Source organism: Nansenia antarctica, assembly GCF_963989245.1.
Source record: "Nansenia antarctica genome assembly, chromosome: 13".
NCBI lineage: Eukaryota > Metazoa > Chordata > Actinopteri > Argentiniformes > Microstomatidae > Nansenia > Nansenia antarctica.
In genome coordinates, this window is record NC_137683.1 from 29,235,768 (window position 1) to 29,250,725 (window position 14,958).

Consider the following 14,958-nt stretch of genomic DNA (forward strand, 5'->3'; position numbering starts at 1 on the left):
GGTCTTAGGATGTAACACGTCTCCTCCTGTTTCCTCTTCCTGCCTTTAGAGTTCTTTGAGCTCCTAAGCCGGGCCCAGAGCAGCCGGCAGCACGACCAGCGAGGGCTGCTGAGCAAAGAGGACCTGGTGTTGCCCGACTTCCTCCGCCTGGCCTCCCCCTCTACCTCCTCCTCCTCCTCCGGCCCGGGCCAGGCCTGCTCCTCCTCCACCCCTACCTCTCTCAAACAGCGGCAGGGCTCGGACGGGGGGGTCGCCTCCTCCTGCTGCCCCCCCCTGGACGCCACCCACCGCTCCGAGAGCCTGGACTCCTCCCTGGGCTCCGGCACCAACGGACACTCCTCCTCCTCCTCCTCCTCCTCCTCCCGCCGAGCGCTGCTGCCGCCCCCCGTTCGCCACCCCCCGTTCGGCTCCCACCTCTCTCCCATCCCCCGCATCTCAGACCCGAGCCGGGGGGGTCAGGTGCTCAGGACACTGGAGGAGGACACCCTGGCGGACCTGACCCTGGTGGGGGAGGGGGACATCGACAGTCCCAACAGCACCCTGCTCCCCCCGTCGCCCGCGCCCCCCCTCCTCCTGCTGTCCCACGACGGGAGCCTGCCAGAGGCCAACTTCACCCCCCCGCCGCCCTGCGGTCACGCCCAGGACAGCAGCTGTGGGGGCGGCCAGCCCAGCTCAGGTACTTCCACGGTGTGATACGTGTGTTTGTGTAAGTGTGTGTGTGTATGTGTGTGTGTGGTAGGGCCGAGGGGTCTGACTTCAATGACCTCCGATGACAACTCCTTTTATACTGACTTCAATGCACTTTATTTGCAACTGAATTTCTCTCTGTCACCGATTTATTTGTATTTTTTTTACTTGTTACTTTTTTTACTAGTTTCTTGTGATTTAGTTAACGAGCGTCGTATTGTATTTGATCAGTTTCAGACGTAATTAATTCGAGCTCCATTGTAAATAATGATGTGTATATATATATTATTGTAAATGGACTACATTTACTTTTCTACTCTCTCACACCACTAGGTTTCAACAACATAAATCAGAACATTCACAGTCGACCGTAGACAGTTTGGTCATGTTGTTCCATTAAATAAGGATGTAGATCTGACCCAGGTGAATAGGACCACTCAATAAACCTCTACACTCATAATGCCTACAGAATGCCTCAACGGTCAAACAACAGCCATGACAGTTGTCATAACGATCCGTGACAAATTGATAGATTATATTCTAACCACAGCTATTATGTGATTGTAGTGTGGAACAGGGTTCCCGCGCTGGTCGTAAAGGCTAAAATCCAGCAATCCAATGTATAAGGCATAAAAAGGACCCACATTTCTGTTATTCGGTCTAAAAATGAGGTGCTAGATCTTAAAGATTAGATCCTGCAAGGAAATCAGTCCGACCACATCTATTTACGTCGGAATGAATCAAGCTGGAACCCCAAAAAATGCCAATTCGCTTCCTTTTTTGTCTGTATGGCAGTGAAACCCCTAATTTCATCACCTGGAGAATGACAAAAAGCTATCCCATGCTGCCGCAAATAGGTCCAAAATTATATTCAAAGAGGTCGAAAAAAGTTAAATTTGACTTGTTGAAACTTGTCGGAACCCTGCCATGACAAATTGATAGATTATATCCTAACCACAGCAACATTCCAGAATGAAATAGATCAACTGACAGGAATTGGCATGACCGTCAAGGCAGCTGTCATATCCATGACAGTTCCCTCCTGGCATTATGAGTGTATGACGGGAGTACCACCCAGCACAAATAAAAACATGACGTACTGAAGAGCAATGACATTGTGTATTTGTCTAAGATATCATGATTATTCTACCTGCCTGTACTTTACATTCTTGCTGTATTCCTTTTACATCCCCACCCCTCTAATATATAAATGCAATTCAACAATGTTGGTAGCGAGTTATTTTTATTCAGACGTTCATTCTACTATTGAATATACACTTGTGAGAAAGCCAATGGCAACTTTGACTTTAACTTTTTTATATAATGTTGGTAATTGTATAGTCATGTTAAAAGAAAAAAGAAAAAAGAGAAAAAAGATTGAAATGATGTCCATTGTTGAATTGCATGTCATTCTCTATCTGAATCATTCACTCCCTTTTGTAGATGCCTGTTGTAGATAATCATGCCGATTAATTATGTATCTGTGTTTGATTAGAAGATCTAATAAATGTTAGAACTGAAATCACACAGTCTGTCTTTTTAAACATTTGTGAAATTCCTTTACCACCCCACACCCCTCCCATGACTCTCCTTAATTTACCTTCTCTCTCTCTCTCTCTCTCATTTGTCTTGCACCTTCTCCTCCTTCACTTCCTGTCTGTTGTTCTTGCCCAGCACGTCATAGTGTGGCTGCCTTAACATGTCTGCTGTAGGCTGTCTGCTGTAGGCTGTCTGCTGTAGGCTGTCTGCTGTAGGCTGTGTGTGTTGGTGTGTGTGTGTGTGTGTGTGTGTGTGTGTGTGTGTGTGTGTGTGTGTGTGTGTGTGTGTTGGTGTGTAGCTCTGATCAGAGGGTGCTTCCTTTCGAATTGTCAGTTTTTATGTAGCTCTGATTGTCGTCTGTGTTTGCATACTGTTGATTGTGGTGTGTGTGTGTGTGTGTGTGTGTGTGTGTGTGTGTGTGTAGGTGTGTAGTTCTGTAGTTCTGATCAGAGGGTACTTCCTTTTGACTTGTCAGTTTTTATGTAGCTTGTGTGTGTGTGTGTGTGTGTTTGTGTGTGTGTGAATATTATTGTTGTCTGCTTTAGTCTGCAATGACTGTCTTGTCTTGTCTGTCTTGTCTTAGAGTTTTGTTTGTTCTGCTTCCATGCTGATCTGTATCTGCTCTGCAGATGGACGTTTGTTTACCCCTCCGCTCTCGCTTTGAGTCAAACAGTATGTGACTACAGGAGGCGTTCATCACAGTCTCCAGCATCACACTGTCACCGCAACCTCTGAATCACCGTTAGGGTGCCACGATGCAAGTGTTGTCACAAGATTAGACACTTAATCCATGTGATTCTACCACAGTTCTGTGTCTCACTAGTGTTCAAACCCCCTGTTAGACTGATAACAACAGGCTTCTTCAACTTGAGAAATGCCGTACCCAGCTGTTCTGCTTGAAGCCCAGTGTGTGTAGCTAAAATGTCAATGTTACATAGACTCCCATGCAACTCTTTAGTCATACACTGACGCAATAACAATAATAATAACTTGTATTTGTATGTTTTCCTGCAAACGTTGCAGCTCAAAGTGCTCCAATCGTTATATAATCATTATTTAATTATTTAGTCATTTAAAGGCAATATTAAAAATATGTGTTTTTAGTCTTGACTTGATCATATGTGCTGAGGTTGCATCCCTAATGTAAACTGGCAGTGCATTCCACAGTTTGGGTGCATCAAATGAGAATGCAGCCTCACCAGATCTCCTCTTTTGTACATGTGGTACACAGAGAAAACCAGCGTCAGAAGACCTGAGAGCTCTATTGGGCTGATATGCTAGCAAAAGGTCTGAACATATTCTGGTGCTGTGCCAGTGAGAGCTTTATGAACAATGGGAAGATCTCTACAAAGTACATTGGTTCATCACAGGAGAATAAAACGTGTACAACCCTGCCCTTTTTCAATAGGTATCTGTGGTTATATACAGTGGGGGAAATAAGTATTCAACACATCAACAGACTACATGCTGCCAGTAATCTACAGGCTTCTCCAAATGTTCCGGAGCAAACTTCAAACAAGCTTCAACATGCCTTCTCTTCAGTAATGGAGTCTTCCGGGGTGATCGTGAATAGAGACCGTGGCGGTGGAGTGCATTGCCTATTGTTTTCTTTGTGACAACTATACCTGCTGCTTCCAGCAGTTTTTTCTGGTGGTCCTTGGCTCTTGGGCTACTCCTCTGACTAACTCTCTGACTTTCCGGTCTGAAATCTTGTGAGGAGCTCCTGTGCGTGGGCGGTTGGTCGATGGTCGAGTGATGTTCCTTCAACTTGCGGATAACCCCAATGGTGTTTATAGGAACATTTAGGAGATGAGAAATCCGTCGGTAGCCAGTGCCATTACTCTGCTGCTCAACAATCTTGTTGTGAAAGTCTTGGGAGAGCTCTTTGCTCTCTACCCATCACGATATGTTTCTTGCAGGAAAGCTTGGTGACATGATTTGTTTACTCGCATTCAGAGGTGGGAAACCAACTTCAAAGAGTGGAAGTACTTACCCACCAACATGCACTGCTAACACAGCTGATTCTAATTAGCACAGGTAGGAGCTAGAACTCATTAGTGGCATAAGCTGGTTTAGTGCTTTTTTCTTACTGTGTTCAATACTTTTTTCCTGTGTCATTCCACTTTATTGCACATATTGCACTTTTTTAGGGATTGGAATGTTACTATTTCTTGTAGCTGTGTAGTTTTATTGAGTTAATAGGCTACCAATGTCTGGACTAAATTCCATGTGAATAGCTGGATTCATGGAATTATGTTGAATAAAAACAATTGTTGCTAATAATAATAATACATTAGACTTATATAGCGCTTTTCTAGACACTCAAAGACGCTTTACAAACTGACAAGATCGAGTAGTAATAATAAAAAGAGACAAAAAATAAATCAAAGAAAGTAGCCTGTATAGGGGCCTTATTAAGGTAGTGCTGGGGACACATGGGAAGGGGAGGGGGAGAGGGGTTGAATACTAATACATTGATGTGTTGAATACGTATATCCCCACCGTGTCGTACACAGATATGTATATGATATGAGAGTCTTATAATTGCGATGTCTCTGGCTCCTCTTCTGCTGGTTGCTAAGTGCACCAGCGTGATCTCTCCACATTTGGAACCATGGTAACGGTCCATGGTTACGGTCCACCTTGCATGACAGAGATAGAAGCGTTTGCTGTTGTGAGTGGGTGGGTGAGGGATACAATGTCATGTATCAACAATTCATACTTGTGTTTCTGTCTAGCACTGTCCTATGCTTTTGCAGAAATGTACCACATTATGTTTTGATCACATCTGAGACACAGAGGGAGTTTTTTTTTTGGGGGGGGGGGGGGGGGGAGAGTATCATTTTTGATTGAGTAAAACCCAAATAATGAAGCTTTGCATTGTATCGTTCAGTTAGTACCGGTATATCAAGCAGTTGAGTTCAGTATGTCATTGTTATTCTCTCACCACCCTCCAGTCAAGCTATTTGTACCTCAAGTAGCAGGCTAATATGTCTATTAACATCCTTCTTTAGCATGAAAGAAGGATGATTGAATTCCTACTTAATACTATTAAGTAGGAATTCAATCATCCTTCTCTCATGCTTGTCTATGGTGTATATCTATTAGCTACTGTCAAGACTTTTGCTGATGATGTTTGCCTTTGATTGGCGCCCTCTACTGGTGAGTCTGCTGGCTACAGCCTCTTAAGACAAACGTAAGAGAGAAACTGAAAGTTGACAACGCAAAGGGATACACTAAAATCTGAAGCAGTGGCTCTACATTGCTAGAGGAACGGTAGGGAGCTCTATAGCTTCAACCTGGACCACCTACGATATTCTAGAAATAAAAAACACCCTTACTACGTTCACTTCACCTCCACATATGTTTTTTTTCTAGATTCTAAAATAACATCCAAAGGTAGACACCTCATGTGTGTTGTGAGACATTCACTTAGTATTTTTGTAAGATAGCATCTTGAAAATCTGATGTTTTGTATTTTTCAATTTCATGCTCAATGATCTGGTTAATGATGGGAACTGCGGTACTTATTTTGACCACTAGAGGGCAATATGATATAGCCGAAGTCTACCTCCACTCATGCCAGGCCTCTGCCTCAGTCTCAGGGACCTGGCTAGGGCATTTGAGGTCTGCACGTATTTCCAAAGCTCTTCTGTTTTTTTTTCTCATCTCAACCCTCTCACACAAGTTTCAAATCTCTCACTCAATAGTTTGTAATTAGGCAATTATCCAACCCAGTGCATCTACTGCTTAAGGGCAAATTAAAAATATAACTAAAGATATTGTCATAAACAAAAGGGCACTTTCCCTCTGAGGCTAATAATGTCTCTAGAGGTTGTCTACCCTGATTTAAGTCTAGTTTAGTGAGTGAGCACCTGAGGCACCGATTGCCTCAAATCACCGTCTTCTTTACAATCTATTAGGCTGCGACAGCCCTTGAAAGCTAAATTGAAAAAGAAGAGAACACAACACCGCATAAAACTTAGGCGAGGTGCTGGCGACAGAGCAGAATACCATTGAATGAAGTAGAAGCCTCTAGAACACTCTAGTTCCAGATGCATAAGTGTAGATTTTAAATGACAACGGTTTCGGCCGTAGTCTTTGTCAAGTCTTACAAACAACATAGTGCACGACAGCCATTAAATAGACAGGAGGTGGGCTAGATCGAATAGGTAACACCTGTGAGGACACACCTACGTGAGATTACAATTACGTCATCAATACATGAAAAGACAATCAAAACAATCGGTGTGACATAAGCTATACACTGGCTAAAAATTCCCTTGAAAGCTAGCCATCACCGACCCTGAGTCAGTCCTATCATTCATCTGGCAGCCAGACGGCCTTCAGGCAGGTCTCATCCAGCGCAGGAGGTAGAGCCGCCTTCTAACGATCGCAAGGTTGGCAGATCGGCGGTTCGAGCCCCGGCTGGCCACATGTCGAGGTGTCCTTGGGCAAGACACTGAACCCCAAATTGCTCCCAGTGAGCGGGCCGGCCGGCGCCTTCCATGGTAGCTTGCCGCCTTCGGTGTGTGAATGTGTTTGTGAATGGGTGAATGAGAGGCCGTTGTAAAGCGCTTTGGGTAAAGCCATAGCTATATAAGTGCAGTCCATTTAACAACGCTTAGATTGTGGGTTCGAGTCCCGCTGGGACCGTATATACTGAAAATGTATATCACTGCAGTGTAAGTTGCTTTGGATAAAAGCTAAATGGCATGTATAGTGCCATGGCCAATTGATAGACAAGATGCACGACAGGCAGTGTGCTCAATTTAACAGCAGTGCCCAAATAATAATTATTACAGTTACATTGATTACAATTGTATTCAGACTTACACACTTCAACTCTTTTCTGATGTACTTACTGTCAAGTATCGTATCCCGAAAAGTAAACTTCTGAGTGTTCGTCTCAGCTGTGGGCCTGCCTCAGAGACTGTTTATACTGTAGCTATGTTCTGAATCACTGAGTCACAACCATCAGGGGTTCAGAGGGGTGTATGTGTTGTATGCACTGTTTGAGTCACCTAGTTAAACTGTGTTTAAAAGCTTTAGGCACAGGGTCACGTAGACCTGTGTTTAAAAGCTTTAGGTGCAAAGTCTTCGTCGGGACGGCTGTGGTGCAGGAGGTAGAGCCGGCGTCTAATGATCGCAAGGTTGGCAGATCAGCGGTTCGAGCCCCGGCTGGCCGCCACATGTCGGAGTCACTTAACCCCAAATTGCTCCCGATGAGCAGGCCGACGCCTTGCATGGTAGCTTGCCATGAGCGCCGGAGTCACGTAGACCTGTGTTTAAAAGCTCTAGGCACCTGTGTTTAAAAGCTCCAGGGCACACAGAGTGCAGAGGAAATATCACTCATTGGAACTGTGATGTCACAATCTCCCAGCAAGTCTGAGGCGGGAAGGGAGAGAGACCAGGGAAGTACCTGTGTGTGAGTCAGCACACTCCAACACTCAACAGCCCACCTAATTGTGATGTCTCATAATTTCAGTCTGGCTGAGAGATTTTGCTCAGATATTACCTGTCACCGTTTGCTTAGCACCCATTAATTAAAACTGGCACCGATATGTTTCCACACATCACATTAATCAAACAGTGACATAGCTCTTAAACGACTCGATATACTATGATATCCATATATAACGTAGCTTTAAACTGAGTCTCAATCTGAGTCGGAGTCACTTTAATACAGAATTCAGTTTCATGATTCAGTATCATATCTGTATTTCACCCTGTTCAGTGTGTGTGTGTGTGTGTGGTGTGTGTGTCTGTGTGTGTGTGTGTGTGTGTGTGTGTGTGGGTGGGTGGGTGTGTGTGTGTGGGGGGGGGGGTGTGTGTGTGTCTGTGGGTGTGTGTGTGTGTGTGTGTGAGAGAGTGTATGTGTGTGTGTGTGTGTGTTTCACTTCACTCAACAAGTCTAGACAACAGAGCACACGATAAAGAGTAACGATCGGGGTGTAACCAATACGTGTGGCTGATATAAGGTTTGTTCTTTTCAAGCCGAGCACACAAGCTGAAAGGCGTGCGTCGGCTTTTGATGGTTGACATGGTTTCATGTTGTTAGATCGTCGCGCATGTGGTGAAATGACACACCCTGCCTCCCATCACAGACCTCCATAGCCTCAGATCATTGAAGAGAGTACGCAAGATTGTGTCTGACCCCTCACATCCAGCTCACAGCTTGTTTGAATTGAATGACTCCCTTCTGGACAGCGGTACAGGGCCATCAGGTCAAAAAACATCACACCACTTGAACAGTTTCTTCCCCAAAGCCACAGTCTTCCTCAATAACTCCTGATCATTGCACCTTGCACTTTACATGTTTTTGCACTAAGTTGTACAGTATATTTATTCACTCGTATTGGTGCTGTATATATTATTGTCTTGAGTATTGTTGTGTTGTCGTCTTGTTGTTGAATGTACTGTAGCTTGTTCAGCATGGTAGAATACCAAGTCATGTTCCTAGTACACCGCACATGGCAAATAAAGTTGAATTGAATTATGAACATTAGCTATCTAGCTAAATCTGAGTTAGTTACATGGTTATACAGTTGTACATGGTCTCTGACAAAAAAAAAGAATACAATATAAAATGTTACCAAAGAGACCTTGAGCAAGTGCCAATCGTGCCAAAAATATTCACCGCACATCAGAGGTTCAACGGTACATTTTGAAAACATTTCATAAAGAGTTATATCTGAGGTCTCTCTCTTCATGCCCTAGTTCTAGTTCACCCTCTTGGCGCTCTTACCAAAAGAGGTGCATTTCATGGACTAACAATTGGCAGCCTATGACCATTAAACTTAATCAGACTATGAGGTCCTCATATGGGTTCAGGCCATTTAGCTGAGGGAGGTGGTAGGCGATTCAAACCAGTGCTGCATTCCACATGAGGAAATCATTGACATTATTAACCAATTTCATGGTATTTTTAACACTTGGCTGGGTTGCACCAACCTGGTTTAAACTAATCCTGGTTTAGAGTTAATCCAGGTTTAGTAAATCCAGGCTTAAACTAGGTTTAAAATTACTGGTGCAACAGACTTGATTTAAACCAGGATTAAATTAAACCAGATTAGCAGAGGCTTAGATTTAAACCAGGATTAAATTAAACTAGGTTTAAGCTAGGATTAAAGTTTGGTGCAACAGGATTAGTAGATAAGCCTTGATTTAAACCGGTTTAAGATTTAAACCAGGCTTGGTGCAACCCAGCCTTGGTGTTTTGGTCCCAATGTCCCAAAGAGAACGGGCGCTCTACCATTTTGAACACTAGTTAAACGGCAGTGTCTGAACCTAACGCCACACCCCACCCTCACCCCTAACTCTTCGTGAGCTTAGAATGATACGGTTCTATCTCCGTTTAGGGCAGTTCAGAGATATTGAGCGTCAAAGTTTTTACATTCCATTATGTTCTGTGAGATGGAACCTTTGTATTTTATGAATTACTAACTCAAAAATGTCAACATTTTAAAAATAACACCACACAGGCATTAATAAACACCTAATGGATCAGATTATGTAAAAAACTAAATTTTGACCAAAATGGAGATAGAACCTTATAATTCTAACGTCACAATGGAGATAGAACCTTATAATTCTAACGTCACAATGGAGATAGAACCGTATAATTCTAACGTCACGTCTTGTCTCTCTCCTCCACACCCAGAGAGAAGAAAGAGAGGACTCGCTCCTGACAACTCTCAGAAGAGGGCGCCGTCTCTCGGGGCGCTGCCCTCCCAGACCGCCCAGGACGTCATGGACGTGGACGGGGTGTGTCTGGAGGAAGGAGGGGAGGAGGAGGAGGAGGGGGAGGGCAAGAAGAGGGAGCCCCGGGGAGACAACACCGAGCTCAGCCTCAGCTTCCTGGGGTACGCAGACGAGATACGGCAGTGCCAGACCAAGATGAGGGACACCCAAGCACCCCTCAACGTCAACGTCCGCAACCAAATACCCCTCAGTGTCCGCAGCCAACCGGAAGGCAAAGACTCCAAGACTGACCTATACAAGGCCACCATCGTCTGAGCGACTCTCACGAAGCACTTTCTTAAGCTCAAGGCAGATGTCTGTTTAACAAACCAGACAAACAATTAACTTAAATGGGTTATTTGTTATTGTGATAGATATTGTATAATGGGTACATAAATTCACATAATTCGTTTTCTGGTTTATGTTTTAGATGGTGGTATATTTGTGATACACGAATTTCTGTAATTTCTTAGTAACGATAAGGTAATAAACTTATGTTTTATGGAATTGATCAGGAGTTTCCTTGGCTTTCACTTCCCTACTGTACATGCCCAGTAATCTCCCTAAAAATAAATTTCATGGACACTTAGATTAGGGCAGGTGGCGGTAGAATTTGTCTCCATCCAGGTTTAGGATCAAATGCACATATTGTTAGAACACACGCCGAACTTAGCACTTAGCTATGTTCCGATGGGTTCTACTCCATTGTTCTGTCATAATCATTATGTTCTACCGTCGTAGTGAACAAAATATGATATATAATATGACTCTTCTTGTTTGGTGGTCTGACGCTCAATTTGCTTGTTCAAAATTCAACCAATAAATATGAATGTTTGTATAATTCAGTTGATTCCTCTTTCGTCCTGAGAGCATGGGTTGGTCATTTTGATGTTTGAATGAAGTGAATGGCTTAATCAATAGTTGTATCGAAATTAAGACTGAGATTCAATCCACTGAAGATAGCAGCTTTTCTAAAGGTGGTTTCAAAAGGCCATTTATTTTGCACTGCACTTTGTCCTGGGTGGAGGCGGTTGACAACTGAAATAGGAACCGGTAACCCTATCATGTGAAACATTCTGAACCTCTGACCGTACTGTTACCCCTCTTCCTGTTTCTGATCATCATTTTGTATCCTTCTCCTTTCCCCTGAAAACCAACCCCTCCCTGCCAGTCTCTACCCACTGTATCTTCTCGTTGCAACTTGCTTACCCTCTCTGCCACCACTCTGTCTTATCCTCTGTCTTATCCTTCCTACCCTCTGTTGAATCCTTCTCCCTTCTATCCACTGATTCAACATCCTCCACCCTCCCTCACCCTGTCCACTCTTTCCTCATCCTTCGACTCTCTCTGTCCACTCACCTCGAAGCCAGCAGCGTGATCCTTTCCACGTGCTCCTTGGCTCTCTGAAACCCTGCAAGCTAGTCGAATAGGGCTCTGGGAAAAAACGGCCTCCCTGTTGACCTAAACCGTTAACGCTCTCTCCTCCTCAACTACAACCTTCTCTGCATCAGCTGCTAAAGCTTTTTTGGGGGGGGCGGCTGTGGCGCAGGAGGTAGAGTCGCCGTCTAATGATCACAAGGTTGGCAGATCGGCGGTTCGACCCCCGGCTGGCCACATGTCGAAGTGTCCTTAGGCAAGATACTGAACCCCAAAATTGCTCCCAGTGAGCGGGTCGGTGCCTTGCATGGCAGCTTGCCGACCATTGGTGTGTGAATGTGTGTGTGAATGGATGAATGAGAGGCCGTTGTAAAGCTCTTTGGAGCAGCGCTATATAAGTGCAGTCCATTTAAAGCTTCCTACTACCACTCCAAAACCCAATCCTCTGCCTCTAACCCAAGGAAATAGTTCTCCACATTTTCCACCCTCCTCAACCCACCTCCTCCCCCTCCTACCTCCTCCATGTCCGCCGATGACTTTGTCACCTACTTTGAAAAGAAGGTTGATGACATGTTGAAGAGCCCACTTGATATAACCTCAAACAACAGTTTTAGGATCACCAAATGCTTATAATTTGTGGATTCGATTCACTGGCTCACTTGTCTGCTTTAGGCTACTGGGTAAGTGATAAAAGGCTTGTAAACAAACTTAAGTTTTAGGGACTGTGTGATCATCTAATTATGTGAGGTTATGTGTTGTGTGTTAGCACGTTGTTTGTTTGTTGATGTTCTATCAGCGTGTCGGGATCTGCTAAACATGCAGTTAGATGTTCAAAGCGGTGTTCCTTTCTAGCCACTAGCTATTGGCAGCTGGTGTGCGTGTGTTTTGATTCAGAGCGATAATCTCTGGTATTTGGTTTGAGGTGTACCGACATTCAAATTAGCATAACTTCTTCAACTATTGTCAGATTTCAATATATGACACATCATTTAAAAACAGAGACATGACCTTACCCTATGTGAGGACTTTTTAACCAGACTCTGTCAAGACACTGGTCAGTAAAATTGGTCTCATCTACCTCGGCAACCACATGCCCTCTCGATCCTATCCTCTCCCCCCTTCTCCAAACCATTTCCAAAGACCTCCTTCCTTTCTTTAACAAGTTATTTTTTTTCTGAGTGGGGCAGTCCCACTCATATTTTTCATTTTATTGATAGTTACAGTGAAGATTTAGACAGGAAGGATTTGTGAGAGAGAGAGGAGCGATGACATGCAGGATATGTCCCTGGACGGAATCGAACCGGGGACCCTGCGGTTACATGGTCAACGCTTAACCCGCTACGCCACCTAAGCGCCCCCTCCTTCCTTTCTTTATCAATTCCTCCCTATCCACAGGATCTTTCCCGGCTGCCTTTAGGACAGCCAGAGTCAAGTCTCTTCTCAAGAAACCAACTCTTGACCCGTCTGCTGTCCACAACAATCCCTTCTCTCCTTCTCATCTAAAACCCGAGATAACCAACTGTCTCACTATCTCCTTCAGAGAAACCACCTTCACCCTCACCAATCCGGCTTTAAGGCTGGCCCTCCACTCTGCTCGAGCTTCCTCCCTCTCCTCTGTTCTCATTCTCCTGGACCTGTTCGCTGCATTTGACACTGTAAACTACACGATCCTTCTCTCCATCCTCTCAGAGCTGGACATCTCTGGCTCTGCACTCACCTGGTTTGTATCCTACCTGGTTGATCTCTCTTATCAGGTGACACTACTGCAACGCACTCCTGGCTGGGCTCCCCGCCTCCGCCTTTAGACTTCTGAATCTGCAGGTCTTTCAGAATGCTGCCACCCGTCTGGTGTTCAACCTCCCCAAATTCTCCCATGTCACCCCTCTCCTTCGCACCCTTAACTAGCAGCTCGCATCAGATTCAAGACCCTGGTGCTCGCCTACTGGGCGGCAAAGGGAACAGCCCCTTCCTACCTGCAAGCAATGGTCAGCCCCCAAACACCTGCCCGTTCACTCCACTCTTACAGCTCTGCTGGCCGACTGGCAACCACCACCTCTATATGGATGCAGCAGTCGTGCTACCCGGTCACTGTCCTGGCACCCCGCTAGTGGAACGAGCTTCCCACTGCTGTCAGGACTACAGAGTCAATCCCTATCTTCTGTCGTAGACTGAAGACGTCCATCTCTTCAGGCTACACCTGAACTGTCCCTCCTAAGACCTCTCCATCCCCTCTACCCCCCTGTACAGTTTCTGTACTGTAAATAATAATAATAAAAAACGTAATTCTTCCTTCCTTCTAGCATTATGACTGCCCCTGGTCGAGCATAGATTACTTTTTCTTACGATGATTACATACAAATGTATTTGTTGTAAGTCTCTTTGGGTAAAGACGTCTGCTAAATGCTAAACATGTAAAATGTAAGAGTCAACTCCCTCTACCTGCCAATGTGCAAATCATGGCTGTGGCGCAGGAGGGAGAGCCGCCGTCTAATGATCGCAAGGTTGGCAAATCGGCGGTTCGAGCCCCGGCGGGCCACATGTCGAAGTGTCCTTGGGCAAGACACTGAACCCCAAATTGCTCCCAGTGAGCGGACCGGCTCCTTGCATGGCAGCTTGCCGCTATTGGTGTGTGAATGTGTGTTTGAATGGGTGAATGAGAGGATGTTGTAAAGCGCTTTGGATAAAGGCGCTATATAAGTCAGTCCATTTACCATCAAACTGAGAACATGAAAATCCTTGAACCAGCCCCAAACGTAGACCTGAACCCAATATAACATCTTAGGCCTACACCTTTTACTCGCATTCCAGAGTCATCTCTGTCTGTTTGGTCAGCTTAATTTGTTTGCCAAGTCGGGCAGTTACCGTCAATAATTAACGGTATCCCTTATCATATGTGAACAATTTCTCCCCTGAGCCACACGATATTAACTCCTTGTATAACAAGTAGGCTTATTCCAGGTAATTAGAAAGTGTCTGCCTTGCCTTGTCATTGAGACTTGGTTGGTTCCCATAGATAGTAGGCCTATAGCCGAAGCATCTGCAGGGGATGTCGATTATTGCAACTGAAAATTAGAGGTTAGGTTAAAGGGATGCACGTATTCCTGCCACAGCACGCCGCACTTGGAATGTGGACAACTGAAGCAAAAAGGCGCACGGGCGACCAGGCTTGGAGAGAGGAGGGAACACGGCGCACTATCCAGCCCGCCCCTCCAAAAAGCTACTTTCCATGACATCAAAGACCAGCTCAGGTCTTTCAAGAACTTGCATGTTTAATTCGTGGGCGTCAGATGATACTGTCCCGGAGAGAGAAAATAAATTGTAATACAATGTTTTGCGTTACAGTTATTGCTCTAACGAAATAGTCTTGTCCAATCCAATGACGCAATTGTTTTACTCGATACAGTTTGAGGAGGTTGACTGGGACAGGATCGCTCTTGCAGTATTTCCCACGTCCCCCATGACCAAAAGCCGGCAGAGCACTCTGGAACTGACAGATATAACGTGACAACGTTTATAACGGACCCTCTCATTCAGGAGCATTTTTTTTACATGATATTATCAGATATCTAACAGACCGAAATGAAGGCAATCATTTTACTTTTTCTACCTTGT

At 44.8% G+C, this 14,958-nt stretch overlaps 1 protein-coding gene across 1 annotated transcript in view; it reads left to right on the top strand.

Annotated features, from left to right (window-relative positions):
- The window catches only part of rgs12a (regulator of G protein signaling 12a), a gene marked incomplete at both ends in the record, with an annotated part of 49,134 nt that extends 38,889 nt beyond the window's left edge, over window positions 1-10,245 (top strand). Inside the window, 2 exons of the mRNA XM_080544178.1 lie at window positions 50-676; window positions 9,890-10,245. Coding sequence (XP_080400304.1) covers window positions 50-676; window positions 9,890-10,245 — 983 coding nt within the window. The remainder of the gene's footprint in view (window positions 1-49; window positions 677-9,889) is intronic.
- Window positions 10,246-14,958: the final 4,713 nt, after the last annotated feature.